The 17,721-nt window shown below is 35.7% G+C and overlaps 1 protein-coding gene across 1 annotated transcript; it reads left to right on the plus strand.

The window, feature by feature from the left end:
• Positions 1–12,347: 12,347 nt before the first annotated feature.
• Positions 12,348–13,364, plus strand: LOC110893850 (flavonol 4'-sulfotransferase). Its single transcript, XM_022141028.1, has one exon. The coding sequence runs from the start codon at positions 12,348–12,350 to the stop codon at positions 13,362–13,364; it is 1,017 nt and encodes a 338-aa protein (XP_021996720.1).
• Positions 13,365–17,721: the final 4,357 nt, after the last annotated feature.

The following is a 17,721-nucleotide window of genomic DNA, read 5'->3' on the forward strand; positions in this document are numbered from 1 at the left end:
TTTTTAGTACTAATGTTGGAAAAAGTGTACTTTTGTCTCCCTTTTGTATTTTTAGGATTAAATGAGCTCAAATTAGCAAAAGAAGCAAAAAGACAGCTAAATCTAACATAAATACAAGAAAAGGAACAAAAGTGGAATGCCAGACCCCTCGACTGCATCTTCCCAAGCAAAACTAAGAAAACAGAAGACTGAACACGCCCCGTGCTTAGCGAGCACGGGGCCGTGCCCAAGTAGCAGCAGAAAAGACAAACCTTTAGAAGCTTCTACTGCCCACCACGGGGCCGTGCCCAGCGGACACGGGGGCGTGGTCAACTTCCTGCAGGCGCATTTATTGTAATTGCGAATTACAATTAATGAAGAGTGAGACGAGGATGGACACGGGGCCGTGCCCAGCGGACACGGGGCCGTGCCCGAGCTTCTGTTCAGCCTATAAATAGGAATGTTTGGAGCCATTTCAACTCATCCCTTGGCACACCACCTCTCTCACACTTCACCCACCACCCACCACCACCATAACACCATCATCCACCACCATCATCCATTGTCCATCATAGAGTGTGTGAGTCGTCTCGGGATCCAAGATTGATCGTAAGAGTTCTCGACTGTCAAAGGCCATGTTTGCCTAAGTCTCTTACATCACTTGGTGAAGACAAGTGTTTAGTGTAATACTTTATATTTTTAATCTTTTGCACTTTTTAATTGGTTTTGTATTAATGACTTTAATTACTAGTTTCTTATGTTGAAGGTGATTCTTCCTTATCGTTTGTCCGTGGTGTATTGGCATTATTTTACTGTCTATATAAAATAAAAGATTTTCACCATTCATATCTCCACGGTCTATATGGAGGTATGTTGGCTACATGGTCGGGGGTTAAGGGAACGGTTTGGTAAGAGTCTTGCCATTGTTCAGTGTATATATCCTGCAAAGGATCTGGGTCAAATTTAGTAGGACCTCCTTCAATACCCAAAGGTATTGGATGGCGGGGGTCCAAACTCTTTGATCCCCTCATAAGTTAAACTACTATTAAAACTTTAACCCAGCTACTTAGGACTGTATCCCTGCTGACTCAGACTACTTAGCTGAGGGTAACGTCGCCTTCAAAAGAGGGGCCTGCCACATTATGCATTAATAACTTAATTAATTATCTTTCAATAATCCGACCCTTTAGGATTGTATCCTTGCTGACTCAAACTACTGGGTTGAGGGTAACGTCGCCTTCAAAAGAGGGGCCTACTGCAATAACTAAGATAATCTCTTAAATAAGTGCAAAAGTGCGAAAATAATCAAAGGTTACACTAACACACGAGTTGGATCCAAGTGATTTATCTTGTCTATCTGTTTTTATTTTTATTTTTATTTTCAGCATTTTAGATAGTTTTATTTTCTTAGTTTAAAAACCTTTTTTCTAACATTTTGATTTGATTAGACGTTGAGGAAAACCGGTACTAAAAGCTCTTGTGTACTTGGACGACCTCGGTATCTTACCAACACTATACTACGTCCACGATGGGTGCACTTGCCCATAAGTGTGTTTAGTGTTAGTAAATATCGTGTTTTATAAATTTAAAACTTGGCTAAAAGTGTAAAAAGGGCTTAAAATATACATCTAATATATATTACACCTAACACGCATCAATATCATTTTTTTTGAGATTGTGTTATGAGTAGTAGTATGCACAAGTAACTAAAATACATACGTACATGTTATTAAACTAAGAAATATTCCGCTTAGCGCCCCGCAACGCGGGCGGGGCATCCAACTAGTTATCTACAAATTTCAAAATATACATGGTCATCCTCTTAAACAAACAAACCGACTACTACTCTTTTAAACGCTATCGAATCCTTCTTAAGCCACAAACTCTCATTCACTTCCGATTTACTAACCCTCTGTTCTAGCTATACCGCCGCACCACCACTGCCGCACACCTTAGTTCCGTTCCGCACGACCGTCCGAAGCGCTTATTGTGCGTCTCTGGTTATCTCCGTTCGGCGCCACCGGTCCCGTCGTTGTAATTCTCCAATCTCGATCAGCCACCATACCCCCCCAAATCCGATTGTCCGCACCGCCGCACAACCTTACCGCCAAGAGCCGTTCGCCACTGCACCATTGTTCGAAGCTAGCCGCCGTGGTTGCCATATTCATCTGTTGTCTCCTCTCCGTTCACGTTGACAACCACCGCACTGTTCAGGTACCTTGATCGAAGCCTCTTCGGATTCAAATTAGATATACGAATTTTTGGATTTCTTTCGTTTCTCCCGACGACTAAAATAAAAACTGAATTAGCTATACGTTGGGTTAAAAATTTGCATGTTCAGACTGAGTTTTTATGCTTGTCCGCTATTGTTCGATTTAAGCCACAATCACTAGTTATATAATTAGTTCCGTTGCATCTACATGACATAGTATATCACTATATTGTATGTTATTTAAATAATATAATTATGTTTACTTGTAATAACATATGCTATATATTATGGGTTTGAAAAATGAGTTTTGGGTTGTTCTCTTATGCTCCACGTAAGTTACATAGCATATATGGAAGTCCAGTAATAAAAAAGGCTTTAGTAAAATAAATAGTGTTTTATTCATAGTTAGGCTCCAGGTGTAATTATTAAAATTCGGATCTTGGTCGTCGGGAATTTTCTTAATAAACAAATCAAGTAATGTTCATAAAACTAATTTGGGTTGTAACGGGACTATAGGTTCTTGATTTTCGAGACCGGCTTGATTATTTGGTCTTACTTGCTTGCTAAAAGGTACAGATTCTATTTCTTTTACATCATAGTATACTTTTATTTTTCGTCACTCGTTGGTACGGATTCCTTTTCTTGACATCATAGTATTTTTATTCGAGTCCGTTACTTTGCAGTACGGATATTTTCGTTAGATGTTTCAGTTCGTAATGTTATATGATTAGTATTTGTTGTAGCATGCAATAAACCTTAGATTTTGTGCTCATTATTGCATGTTCCCTTTAGACTTATGGCAAGATACTTTTATTTCTGATACGCTTTGTACTCTGTCACCCGAGCAATTATACGTTTAGACTTGTCGTTGGGGCGTCAACGACATGGCACTCATCGTGACGGTGTGTAACTAAAGTTCACGGCGTTTCTAGTTTGTGCTTATGTAGCACATGGCCCCTAGAGGTGAATAGATCGATTTTAGTTTTGACTCCTGACTCCTGTTGAGATGGAATAATGTGTGTACGCCTACATGCACCACCTCGGCGCATGGACTATGGCCATGTATGCCTCTGTTTAGGCTCGTGGGTGCTTCTATATTACGTGACTTGTTTTACTGTTATATGTTGTCACGTATGTCTTGTCTCTGTTATGATATGTTTGATATGACTATATGCTTCTGTTTATGTTCAGTATCTGTTATCTGTTCAGTATAAGTTTTGGGATTCAAGTTATATACGTATTTGTTTCAGTGCCAAAATCTAGACTTGCTTAACGTCAGTACCGTTCATGTTTCTGTCCGCATGTCTGCCTTACTTTTACTGTTGATTTCTCCGTTACTGGGCAACTTTTTGGCTCAGCCGTATTTTCTTTCTGGTGTTTGTCTTATGTATTTACAGGTAATCAGGGGAAACAAGGATGAGTGAGAGGAATATGAAGTTCAAGTTATTTAAGTTTTTCGTTTTCTTTTTATTTCAGTAATTGAATAATATAAGACTTAGGTTTTCTGGTGGATTCGAGACTTTTGTTTCTTAGGTTTCTATCTTTTATTGAAATTTTTTGGTTTTTGATATCTGTAATAGTGACATGTCAGCCCGTTCCGGGTTGGAGTGTTACATCGTGGGTGGTGGCCTGGTGGGTGAGTGAGAGAGAGGGAAGAGAGAGAATTGAAGAGGGAGGTAGGACAATATGTTTTTAAAAAAAATTATTATATCTTTTCTTGTTTTATGTATTAATAAAATGTTGTATATAAATAAACAGGCAAAATGTCTAATTTGCCCTCAGATAGGGTCAATTTGATCAAATTTAATCATGAAAATAAACTGGGTTTAGGGTAAAGGATCAACCGTGCAAGATTTTACAAACATAAAGTATGTTTTCTATCATTTTTAAAGATAAAGGACAAACTTTGCAATCTGGTATAAACATAAATGTCTGTTTATAGTATATACAAAAATATAGTGGGAATAGACTTAGTAGTTAGGCTGCAAAAAATAAATGTCTCCACAATTAATTTTTATTTTTACTTCTATTTTTTAATGGCAAATTGTATATATTTTTCATATCTATTAATTCTAAACAGCTTGAGGAAAAGTGGCTTTTTTGTTTTGTTCTTTATGACTCTTTTTTTTTTCATACATAGTAAACATTAATATTTTTTAATAAAACTTTGATGTTATAATTTTACCACAAAACTCAAATAAGTTTAGCTTTTTGAATTAGTTTTTTTACGCTATTTCTTGGGTTTGGTCATCGTTCAGTTTTTACTTACAGCGATGTTTGGTGATCACATTTAGTCCCTCATATTTTTCTTACTCCCTCAAATTTTTACGTCATGTGAATCACCCGATGTTTGAAATTTGTGATTTTGTTTTACGCTTTTTCTGAATTCTTATTGTCGTTTGGTTGCTACTTAGCACGGTTTTACGCCTCACGCCCCGCATCCCGCAACGCTGGTAACACGGTTTTACGCCTTTGCCCGCAACGCAGGGATTAAGACTAGTATATAATAATTCATAAAAGTCGATGGAACAATATACATTTCAGATTTCTGGATTTGACGACAATAGTTTTTACCTTTTTCTTTTGGACACTTGATAACAATTATTACTACACCATCAAATTATTAGATTAGAAATATAATTGTGAGCATAGTAGGTGACTAGATGGTGACTATGGCTCATACACATCAATGTCCATCAACGAATCATAAACTGCATGAAGGCCCAAAAGTGCCTACCAAAAGTTGTACAGCCTTTCTGGCACACATAGTCAACAAGAAAGCGGAGGAGCCGAAGCTTGAGGATATTCCCGTTGTGAACGAATTCCCCGAAGTCTTTCCAGAAGACTTTCCGAGATTACCGTCACAACGACAAGTCGAGTTTCACATCGACTTGGTGCCTGGAATCGCACCCGTGGCCAAGCATCCGTATCGTTTAGCACCTTCTGAAATGTAAGAGTTATCGCGACAAATTCGTGATAGTGTTTATGGATGATACACTAATATATTCACGATCAAAGGATGAGCACGAACAACACTTGAGGACCATTCTGAAGCTACCAAGGAAAGAGAAACTTTACACAAGGTTTTCTAAGTGCGAATTTTGGATTCGCAAGGTGCAATTTCTTAGGCATGTAGTGAACGAGAAGGACACACATGTAGACCCATCAAAGATTGAGGCGATTAAGAATTGGGAAGCACCCAAAACTCTAAACGAAATGCGCCAATTTCTAGGATTAGTAGACTACTATCGGAGATTCATTGAGAAATTTTCTAAAGTTGCTCAACCGCTAACCTCCCGCACGCAAAAAGACAAGAAGTTCGATTGGGGCAAAAAACAAGAAGAAGCATTCCACCTCCTCAAGGATAAACTGTGTGATGCACCGATATTATCACTCCCTGATGGTACCGATGACTTTGTGGTGTACTGTGATGCATCGAGTCAAGGATTAGGTTGCGTTCTTATGCAACGAGAAAAAGTCATCGCGTATGCATCACTCCAACTGAAAGTTCACCAGAAGAACTACACCACTCAAGACCTAGAATTAGGCGCGGTGGTATTCACTTTGAAGATATGGCGACGTTATTTATATGATACTTAGTGTACTATCTTCTTGGATCACAAAAGTCCTCAAGATATATTGAATAAAAAAGAATTAAATATGCGTCAACAACGTTAGGTTGAATTGTTGAACGACTATGTTTGTGAAATCAAGTACCATCCTGGCAAGGCGAACGTTGTAGCTGATGCCTTGAGTCGCAAAGAAAGAGTTAAAACATTAAGGGTTCGAGCATTAGAAATGGCCTCACCACTCGGATTCATAACGCGCAACAAGAGGCACTCAAGGAAGAATATATTCAAGCGGAATTACTCCGAGGCATGGAGAAACAATTAGTGCCAAAGGAAGATGGAACCTTATACCTCATGGGACGAATTTGGGTTCCACATATAAATTTATATTTAAAAACAACAGCCTTTTAATGCAAAACCTTTCAAAAGTAAGTTTTCATGGGAAAACTATAAAATTAAATATCAAGAAACCCAAAAAAAACAAATTTGAAACCTTAAAAAAAAACAGGTTATCATAATTACGATTAACTTCTTCATTTACCATATAAGATGCATTTTAAACACTATAAAAAACTAATGATTAATTTGATTCAAAACATCAACAATTATCTTTTAAAAAACTGTCTGTCAAAAAAACAAATCAAAATCAGCAACACCAACACCAACAATACTCTAGATGGCAAACAGATGCTTCTACCACTTTTCAAACACCAGCAATGTTAAAACACAAATCTCTATCTGGTCGCTCAAAGAAAAGAGAGCAGATGAAGAACTAAATAGAAAAGTCGGCATCATCACTGATAAAAGTTACAAGAAAACCTGGAGCAACATCAAATTTCTTGATGAAGTCCTCCACTCTCCTACATCAGATTTCAAGAACAATGCAGAAGAGTTTATCACACAACTGCTAAAACAGGATCAAAAAATCTGTGACATGCTAGCCGATCTGCAAAACAAAAGAGAGAATGAAATCGCATGGAAGAAGGCGAGAGTCTACGAAATCCTAGCAAGTGTTCATTGTAGTGTGTAATATTTTATGCATATTTATTATTTAATATTTCTTTGTATTTAATTTAATACTATCAATATCAACTGGCTCCACATTCTAAAATCTGAGTGTTAATAAAACTTATCGACATTATCAACAATTGTTTCTTCATAATCAAATTAGATAAGTATAACTACAGTTAAAAAATAACCCACAAACCTAAAATGCAACTCTCCCATCAAAGAAGCTAGTACATGATCCACCGCAGACGGTGGTATGAATTTCAAACAACTCTGATATGGGTTCTTCTTTACTCTCTGGAGGATTATTAAAGTTACAGAGTTCCAATAGAAAATACAGACTGAAATATAAAGCTAGAATTAGAGTAGATCGGTTCAAAATTAAAAACTCAAAATTACAAAAAAAAAACATACTTTCAACGATGTTGGAACAATGATGTTGCAACAACGACGTTAAAACGTTGATATGTGATTGGAAGCTTTGTTGGAACGACGATATTGGAACAATGATGTTGAATCGATGATGTTAAAACGATGATGTTGAAACGATGATGTGTAAACAGAATCAGTAAATGTTCGAACAAAGCTCTGTAATCGGATATTAACCAGCTGAATCATGGGAGCTCTGCATTTGAGAGAGAGAGAGAGAGGGGGGGGGATTGCTCGCAGATATGAGTGAGAAAGATGAGTTGAAATTTGAATGTGGAGCTAGAATCATGTATGTTATATATGTATATGGTTTGAATTTTGAATTTTGAATTTTGAATATGGGTAGAGGTTGTGATAGCAGAGGTTTGAATTTTGTATAGATGAATATGGGAAGAAGTTATGATGCCAAAGGTTTAAATGTATTTTAAACTGATTTTATATATTAAGATTTATGATGCAACAATAGCATAAGAAAGACATTGTTGGACAGTGTCTATGACTGTCACCTCAGTTTTTCTTATGTCAGCAGCATTTGCACTTTTACAGAAAATATAGACTAAAAGTAAAAAACTAAAAGCTTAATTATTCATTAATATATATATATATATATATATGGTTAATATAAACACTTATAAAAACTAAGTCGTATTCGATTTGTTTTAGTTAATTGTTCTAAATAAATTCCTAAATTTTAAATAGTTAATTGAATTAATTATTTTTACTATAAAACCTAATCAAATTATTCATAGGAATTTATGTCATATTTTATAAATATTTTTATAAATAAAAAACGACTTAGATTTTATAAGTGTTTATATATGAAATAATAATGAATAATTAAACCTTTAGTTTTTTTTTATTTTTAATATTAACTAATTTATAGGAATTTGAGTCATATTTTATAAATATTTTTATAAACCAAACACGACTTAGTTTTTATAAGTGTTTATATAAAACAATGAGTTAAATGCCCGGATAGTCCCTGTGGTTTGTCATTTTTTCACCTTTAGTCCATAACTTTCTAAAATTACAGCTATAGTCCCCAACTTTTCAATTTTCGTTCCCAGATAGTCCCTAGGCCTAACATCAGTTAGTTTTTTTAGTTAAAAGGGTGTGAAATGACATAAATACCATTTTCTTAAAACATTAAAAAAATATATTATTCATTTAATCAACCCGTCACCATTAACATCAAATCTTCCAACCATCTCCTTACGCTCGTTCACTGTCGTCGACTGCCCCAACCGCCGCATCATCTTATTCAAACTTTTCGGTGTAATCACACGCCCGTCTCGACCCGAATACATCCCAAACGCCCCTTTCAACTCCTCATCCCCTCCATCATCTTCGCAAAATCCAACCCAAACACCCCATCTCCTTCAGCATCTGACGACCTCACCGCCATCTCCGCCTCCTAGTCCGACAACTGCACCTCCTCCCCTCCCACCTTCCTCAGCCTGTTCTGCAGCTCCGTTGCTGATATCATAACGTCCCCATTCTCATCAAAGTAGTTGAAAACCTGATGAATGTCATCGGAGTTGCAAGAAATTGGTGCTGAGAAAGATGGGGGTTTCGTGGATGGGGAGGATAATAATCGACGGAAGAATCTAGTGAACGTGGAATATGGAGATGTGGGTTTTGTTGAGGATCTGTAAGAATTCATGGCTGAATATAAATGGATTGATGTTCTCAACCCACAGGTAATTGTAAATATATTATTTATTTATTTATTTAATCAAGTGGTGATGATATGGTGGTGAAAGGTGGATGGTGGTGGTGAGAGGTGGAGATGGTGAGGAGTGGAGAAGATAAAATGGGTGGGGTGGGGTGGGTTGGGTTGATGAAGATAAAGATGGTGGACCCCACTTGATTAAATAAATAAATACTATATTTCTTTTAATGTTTTAAGGAAAGGGTATTTTGTCATTTCACACTCTCTTAACTGAGAAAACTAACTGATGTTAGACACAGAGACTATCCGAGAACGAAAATTGAAAAATTGGGGACTATAACAGTAATTTTAGAAAATTAGGGACTAAAGGTGAAAAAAGGGCAAACCACAGGGACTATACGAGCATTTAACTCTAAAACAATATATATATATATATATATATATATGAATTATTATTAAATAATTTAACTTTCTATATATAAAATTTAAAGGAATTTAAGTCATATTTTAAAAATAAATATAATATGACTCAAATTAATATAATACAAATTCCTGTAAATTATATATATATATATATATATATATATATATATATATATATATATATTATATAAACGTTTATAAAAACTAAGTCGTATTTGGTTTATACAACATATTTATATATATGTGTGTATGAATAAGAAATAATTATATTTTTAGTTTTTTTTATTTTTAACTAGTGTTAAGACCCGTCCGCGTTGCGGCACGGGTACATCGTAAACATTGAATGGATTAGTCCAAACGTTATATGATGCATTAACCATATGAAAACACACATTTCGACGTATCCGGTTGAACTCAATGTAACCTGTATAAGCATTGTGATTGGATCAAACGTAAAGTAAATCAAATTCATATCGAACAATCATAACATATTATACGTGACCCAACTCGTACATAGAACACGTAACGGGTATGAAGGAAAATATGCACATATAATTGAAAGGGATTAATTAGAGCTTTCAAAAAAGGGGAGAAAAAGAAATCATAATTTGAGTTCACTCGGTTCGAAACAAACTTTACGAAACATGCATAAAATAAACACGAAAACATATTATATTTAACCTGAATCATTTCCCAAAAAAGTTTACGTCGAAACGTAGAACAACTTGAATTTATACCAAAATGTACATAAAAATATGCACGTAAAAATGGTTTCTTTAAACGAAAAAGTATTATATTTGAACTGACTCGTCTATATAAAAATTTTACGTCGGAATCTAGAACAAATCATATTTATACATACCCGTACATAAAATATGCACGTAAAAAATAGTTTTTAAGTAAAAGAAGTATAGGGGTAAACCGAAACAAAATATTAGTAAAAAAATTTAATAGGTTAAAAAAATTCGTAAAACCGTGCCAAGTAGCACCAATGCCACAACGACATCGACACTCAACATCGTAAAATAACATAGATAAAATGGTAAAAATTACACTGAACGAAAAGCAGACTAAAATCGTTGAACCACGCGCACCCATTACAGTGTGTTAATGCGAAGAAATTAATCAGAAACGTAAAACGTAGAAAATAATAACTTAGTCGATCTAGGACCCGCCCGTTGCGGTGAACTTTTCAAAAGGGAAAAAATGGACGCGTTGTGACGAAAAATAGAGCAAAAAACGTTGAACCTCACATGCACGCTACGACATGTTAACTTGCAAAATTTAGAACGAAACGTAAAATGAAAAACTTGCGAAAGATAAAAAGTATAGGGGACCAAAGTTTTAAATAATAAAGTGTTGTGTTAAATTATAAAAGATGGAAAACTTTGGGTTAAAAGTAAGAAATTAAAAGGGGTTAAAATACAAAATATGAAATGTTTGGGTTAAAAGTCAAAAATCAAGTTTTTTTTTTTTTTTTTTTTTTTTTGAAAAACTCCCCAAGCTTGAGGTACAACTCCTAATGCAAATTAACTAGAAACGTAAAACGTAGAAAATAATAACTTTGTCGATCTAGGACCCGCCCGTTGAACTTTTCAAAAGTGAAAAAATAGACGCGTTGCGACGGGTCTATCAAATATGGAAAAATCGAGCAAAAAACGTTGAACCTCACATGCACGCTACAACATGTTAACTCGCAAAATTTAAAACGAAACGTAAAACGAAAAACTTGCGAAAGATAAAAAGTATGGGGGACCAAAGTTGTGAATAATAAAGTGTTGTGCTAAATTATAAAAGATGGAAAACTTTGGGTTAAAAGTAAAAAAAATTAAAAGGGTTAAAATACAAAATATGAAATGTTTGGATTAAAAGTGAAAAATCACGTTTTTTAAGTAAAAAAATTAAAAGGGGTTAAAATAAAAACATGAAATGTTTGGGTTAAAAGTGAAAAAACAAGGGTTTTTTTTTTTTTTTTTTTTTGAAAAACTCCTCAAGCTTGAGGTACAACTCCTAATGCACAAAAAAGTTCTTTTTAGTGTAATAATGTAATAATAATATTAACTAAAATACAAAAACGCTTTTAGAGTAAATTACATTTTCTGTTCGTAATGATAACTAACTAAATATATTATAATATTATGTTTTGTGCCTTTTATGTTATGTGAAAGGACAATATTGTCCTTACCTTAATTTAAACTAATTAAGGTAACTAACTCAGGTAGGTTAAAAGGACTAAGAATGTTACATAAATAGTATTTTTGGATCTAATATGTATTTATTTTTTTTAAGTCACAATTTGTGTAATATATAAAGAAAACATAGTGTTGTAAATTACTCTTCAACTATTCAACTCTATATATTTATTTTGCGTGGACATTTGAGCCATTTACTTTTCTAGGGATTTGTAATATTAAAAGTTTACATGCAACTTTAATTTTGCAATTCTCAATGTTGAATTATGATGAGTGATATTATATTACATTAATTTTGCAAGTCTGGATACAACTATATATGTGAATCATATGTTTTTAGTTTCTTTTTCCTTTTATATTTATTATATCATAAAATTTAATCAGGTCTTAAATCTGATCGAACTGGTCTGACCTTTGGCCCCGTAAGACGACCGGATCGACGTCCGGTCCGGTTCTAAAAGCATTGGTTTGCTGCTTCAAGTAAACCCAGTGGGCTACCGATAAGGACCCTGTTTAATAAAAAAAGGAAAAACTTTAAGAATTCTAAGAATCAGCTAGTGCAGCCAAACCACTAGAGGACACAAAAAATTGTAAAAAAAAGACTCGATCAAATATATAGATATTGAATTTGTAACGTGTACCAATAAGAGTAAAAATACCTTCCAACTTCTTTTTTTTTTAATATAGTGAGATAATGACTTCACGTACAATCTTACCCCTTGATTTTGTAAGATTTTCTTTTTCATGAATGTATATGTCATCCATGCGTAAAATTAAAATTTGAAAAAATAAAAATAAAAGCAAATTATTTTGGTCTATAAATAAGAAATCATATCATTTGATTACACACAAATAACCTAAAAATGTCGATGTCTATAGCTTCGCATTCTTCCTCTCCTCCTCCTAAAGCTCCATATACTGATCATGATGATGAAGAAAAGATAAATGCAGCCCTTAATAGATACAAAGAGAAGATTGCAACGCTTCCAAAGGAGAAAGGTTGGGTGACAAAAGATCTATACATGTACCAAGGCTTTTGGCATCAACCGGGTCGTGTAAACTCGATTGAAGCTTTGATGGCCATACAAGACACGTTCAAAGCTCATCCAACCGATATCTACTTGGCCACAATGCCAAAATCTGGTACAACATGGCTCAAGGCACTCGTATTTGCTTTGGTAAAGAGACATCACTATAAAAATAACACTAAGTCAACTCACCCTCTACTTGTCTCCAACCCCCATGTTTGTTTGCCTGGCATTACAATAGAAATTTTTAGGAACACTCCTTTTTATGCAGAGGGAGATTCACCACGACTTTTTGCTACCCATATACCCTACCCTTTATTATCTCAATCCATTCTTGATTCGGGTTGTCGTTTAGTTTACTTATGCAGAAACCCTAAAGATGTTTTGGTCTCTTTGTTTCATTTTGCAAATAAGTTGAGGGATAAATCTCTTGGTCTAATGACATTTGAAGAGGCATATCAGTTGTTTAGTAAAGGTGTCATGCCGAATGGACCGTATTGGGACCATGTGAAAGGGTACCGTAAGGCTAGTTTAGAACACCCGGAAAATGTTTTCTTCTTAACGTATGAGGAGATGTCAGTGGACATCGTAGATGTTGTGAAGCGACTTGCGAACTTCTTGGGCTACCCTTTCACAGAGAAGGAAGAGGCTGAAGGCACGGTGAATGAAATTGTTAAACTTTGTGGTTTCAAGAATTTAAGTGAAGTTAATAAGCATGGACTTAATAACGTGTTCTTTAGGGAAGGTAAAGTTGGAGATTGGAAGAACTATCTAACAGATGAAATGAGTCGTAATTTAGATGAAATCACCGAGGAAAAGTTTAAGGGTTTGGATATATCATTCCCGATCTAAGTTCATAAGGTTTATTCACGTAGTTAAGAATAAGTTTCTATCTCTGGTTGAGATGTGGTATTAGAAACAATATCGAGTGTAATAAATTATAGTCTATTTTCATTATGAGTGAAGTTGTTTGATTTCGATATACTCTTAGGTTGAACGTAGTGGGGCGGTATAGCCCACCATAGCGCCGCTATGGCGCCGGGCACACCACCCCCCTGGGCGCTATGTTTCAAAAATTGAGGGAGGGCGCCAGATTTTTCGCGGCGTTACTTTTTGTTTGGTTAATCATTTGGCCAATCAAAAAATAGAAGAGTTTTTTATATTAAATAATAAAACTTAAAATTATTAAATAGGTAATGATGGGTAGGGGCTTTATGACTACGGCCTCAAATTGCATAACGCCCCATAAAGCCCCTTGCTGACGTGGCACGACACGTGTCGCATAACGCCCCCAAAAGGGCGTTATGACTACACATGGCCTTAGTTTTTTCCCTTTTTTTTGTTTTACGAATCAATTGGTGAACCGAAACTATGTTTGATTTCGATATACTCTTTTCGGTTAGCTGATTTAGTTATCGTATGGTTACCATGCATATTGGTGAGTTATTGGATTCTGCAGATTTGACTTTACATTTCAAACATATAACTTTTCAAAAACTTATATAACTTTTCAATAACTCATGTGTATTTAATCGAATTGTTTTTGTCTTGAGAAAAATCATGTGCCATTGATATGAAACTGATTATAAATAAATAGTTATTTCATTAATAAGAAAGTGTCAATATTACTATTAATACATACTAAAAATAATATACCCATACGTTTTGAATATATTGTTTTTTTTTTATATTAAAGTTGAATATAGACTATTAGGAATTAAGGTGTAAATCAAGCTAATGAACATAAGTTCAAGCCTAAAAATAAGCCCATTTGACAAATAAGTCCGAACTTGGTCTTTACTTATCAAGCTCGAGTAGTCTTGTGAGTCTAATTATTCTATTGATTATTTAATTTGGTTTAGTTATAATTTCGACTTAGCTATTCTTTTTCACGGGAATGTTTTACGGTCTGAATTTGGCGAGTTAACACTGCTCAATGCACGCACGTGGTTCAACATTTTTACGTCTATTTTTTGTTTAGTTTAAGGGTTCTGCTGCAACGCGCGGGTTATAAAAAATCGTTCAATTACAAAGAACTATAAACAACCGTCGTGGCTTGTCATGGCGATTAGTTACAACGGCGTTATCAAGCTTTCATAATTTAGTGCTCGATCAAGAAACTCCGGTCAACAACGGTTTAACGTAACTTGTAACAGAATAAATCGAAAACTAAATCGTAGAAGTTTTGTTTCTTGATATTGAAAATGAATCTTGAAAGGATTTACTTCTAACTAGGTCCAGTGTTCACAGCCCGGTTTTCATGGTTTTTAAGTCAAACCACGAACCAGATCGTTAGTAACAGTTTTATATCTCTGTAAACCAAATAAAGAAAAATCAAATAGATAGTGACGAAGGTTTAATAAATATAAAACAATATTTTGATATGCTTTACAAATGTCCAAATAAATTTTATGTTCTGTATGATTAAAATGTGCGATGTTCGCCGAGTTTGTAAATTTAAAAGCATTTGATCCATCGATTAGAAATTGCATCATCAACCTTTCATAAGTCTAGCATTCATAAGACCATACAGTTGCGTGATCAAGTTTCTTATAAGAATTAGCAGCCAAAACAACACTTTTGTGATGTTTTATTTGATAATGAGTTAACTGCCGTTTTCGTCCCTGTGGTTCGGTCACTTTGGCCATTTCAGTCCATTTTTCAAAAATGCGCCATTTTCGTCCCTCACGTTCTGGAAAGGTGCCATTTCAGTCCAAAAATCATAACCCAGTTAAGTCAGTTAGTAAATAAGGACTGATTGTGTAAATTTGTAACATAAAGGACCATTTAAGTAAATATTAAACACCACCACCACTAGCCCTGCCACCACCACCACTCCCCTGCCACCACCACCGCCACCACAGCCCTGCCACCACCACCACTCCGCTGCCACCACCACCACCACCACCGCCACCACAGCCCTGCCACCACCACCACAGCCCTGCCACCACCACCACAGCCCTGCCACCACCGCCACCACAGCCGGTTCATCATCATATCAGACGAGAGAGGGAGAAAGTCGGAGAGAGAGAGGGAGAGAGATAAGAGGCGGGAGAGAGAACCGGCGACGGTGGGGCTGCCTTCCCCAGATGATGACGATGATGACGTTGATGGTGGTGGTTCCGGCGGCGGCGTCGGTGACCATGCTACTGTTCATCGTCTTCCCCAAAACGGTCAACAGAAGTCAAACGGCCTAATTCTCGATCAATACCGGATAATATTCAAATTAAACTTGCAGAAACATTGTACAAGTATAAACATACCGATTGGGTAATTAAAACCGATCCGGTATCGCGTGCAACGGCGTGGCGACAGTCTCCGGCGACGGGTATTCCGGCGAGACTTGCAGACGATGAACAGAGGGTATTTTCGAAGGGGTAAAGGATTTTGAAGGGTGTGAGAGTTTCGTATGGGTTCAGGGACTCTAAATAACACAACAATTTGACACTTAATCGACAAACTTCTGTGGATTAATTCCACTTTGAATTTTTTATAAAAACTCCGATTTCACGTGGTGTCGAGCATGCTTATTGAACAATTACAAAGCGTGGGGAGTTGTTTACGATCTGTTAGAGTGGTGGTGGCAGGGCTGTGGTGGCGGTGGTGGTGGCAGCGGAGTGGTGGTGGTGGCAGGGCTAGTGGCGGTGGTGTTTAATATTTACTTAAATGGTCCTTTATGTTACAAATTTACACAATCAGTCCTTATTTACTAACTGACTTAACTGGGTTATGATTTTTGGACTGAAATGGCACCTTTCCAGAACGTGGGGGACGAAAATGGCGCATTTTTGAAAAATGGACTGAAATGGCCAAAGTGACCAAACCACAGGGACGAAAATGGCAGTTAACTCTTTGATAATTGATTGAATAATATATATTGAGGAAATATGGAAAATCAAATCCCTAAAAATTCAGTTTACAAAAATTAAAATGTTTGGAGTATCAAGTAAATGATCTGATATTTCCAAACTATAAATTAGCAACATTTTGTTGCTTTATGTAGTTGTAGTTTATGTATTGGGAGTTTTTAAAAAAAATTGCGTTTTTCAATTTTAATCCAAAGTGGTTTTTATTTTCGCAATTTAACCGCTTTGACTTTTTTAGTTTTAACCCAAAGCTTTTCAATCTTTCAATTTAACCCCAACACTTTTTTATTTTCAATTTTGGGCCCCCTACTTTTCATCTTTCGCAAGTTTTTCGTTTTATGTTTCGTTTGAAATTTTGCGAGTCAACACGCAGCAACATGCGTGTGGGGTTTAACGTTTTTCCGTCTGTTTTTTCCCGTTGAGTTCAATCAGATATGTCGAAACGCATGTTTTCATATGGTTAATGCATCACATAACGTTTGGACTAATTTATTCGATGTTTGCGATGTACCGTGTCGCATGACGGGTGGTCCGTAGGACAACCCTTAAGTGCCTTAAAAAGATTAAAATCCCATGCTTTACACGTTTAATTGTTTGAACTTGGTAACTACTAGTTGTTTGGACGTGCAGGTGCAAATGGAGCTTAAAAGGGAAGTAATTTGGAGCATCAATGAAAAAAAATCAATTTTTAGAATTGAAGAATAAAGAGGAGAGCATGATAGAGGACGAAATTACGAGAACGTAGGTGAAAACGGTGAAGAAAACGGAGTTGAAACGAAAAAGTTATGCTGAAAACAAGTTTTCATGTTGAAGCCTGCCGTAAGCTACGACATGGGCCGTAGCTTACAGCGCTGACTGGCACTTTTTTTCACCGTATGACAGTTTAAAGCCACCGTAAGCCATTCCAAGCCACCGTAAGCTACGGTGGCCACCGTAGCTTACGACGCCGACTGTTCTAAAATTGTAACTCATGCATTAATGGGCCACTTGATGATGTTTTATGCTCTCCTATCATGGGTTTTCGGTTACACAACATTGGGAGACGAATTTTGGCTAACTTTTGGAGCTTGAAGACTATCTCTTTCATTGTTTTTCATGTTCTTAACTTGGTTGAAGATTAAAACTTGGTTTATGATGATGATTCAAGCCATGAGTGGCTAAATACTTTGTGACTATCTTTGGTTGAAGGTTTGTATAAGACTTTATGTTTGATTTCTTATTTCTAGAATAACAATCTTTATCTTTATTGAATTGCTTGTTATGGTGTGTGATTGATTGTTAGTAAATTGTTGATTCTTATGTTAAACTAATTAGAAACCATACGTTCTTGGTGTCGTTGGCAA

The sequence above is a fragment of the Helianthus annuus genome, chromosome 1 (genome assembly GCF_002127325.2).
Source record: "Helianthus annuus cultivar XRQ/B chromosome 1, HanXRQr2.0-SUNRISE, whole genome shotgun sequence".
Taxonomy (NCBI): Eukaryota; Viridiplantae; Streptophyta; class Magnoliopsida; order Asterales; family Asteraceae; genus Helianthus; species Helianthus annuus.

Bases quoted from the DNA above. Each gene is read 5' to 3' on its own strand.
- LOC110893850 (XM_022141028.1), top strand. From the start codon at position 12,348: ATGTCGATGTCTATAGCTTCGCATTCTTCCTCTCCTCCTCCTAAAGCT.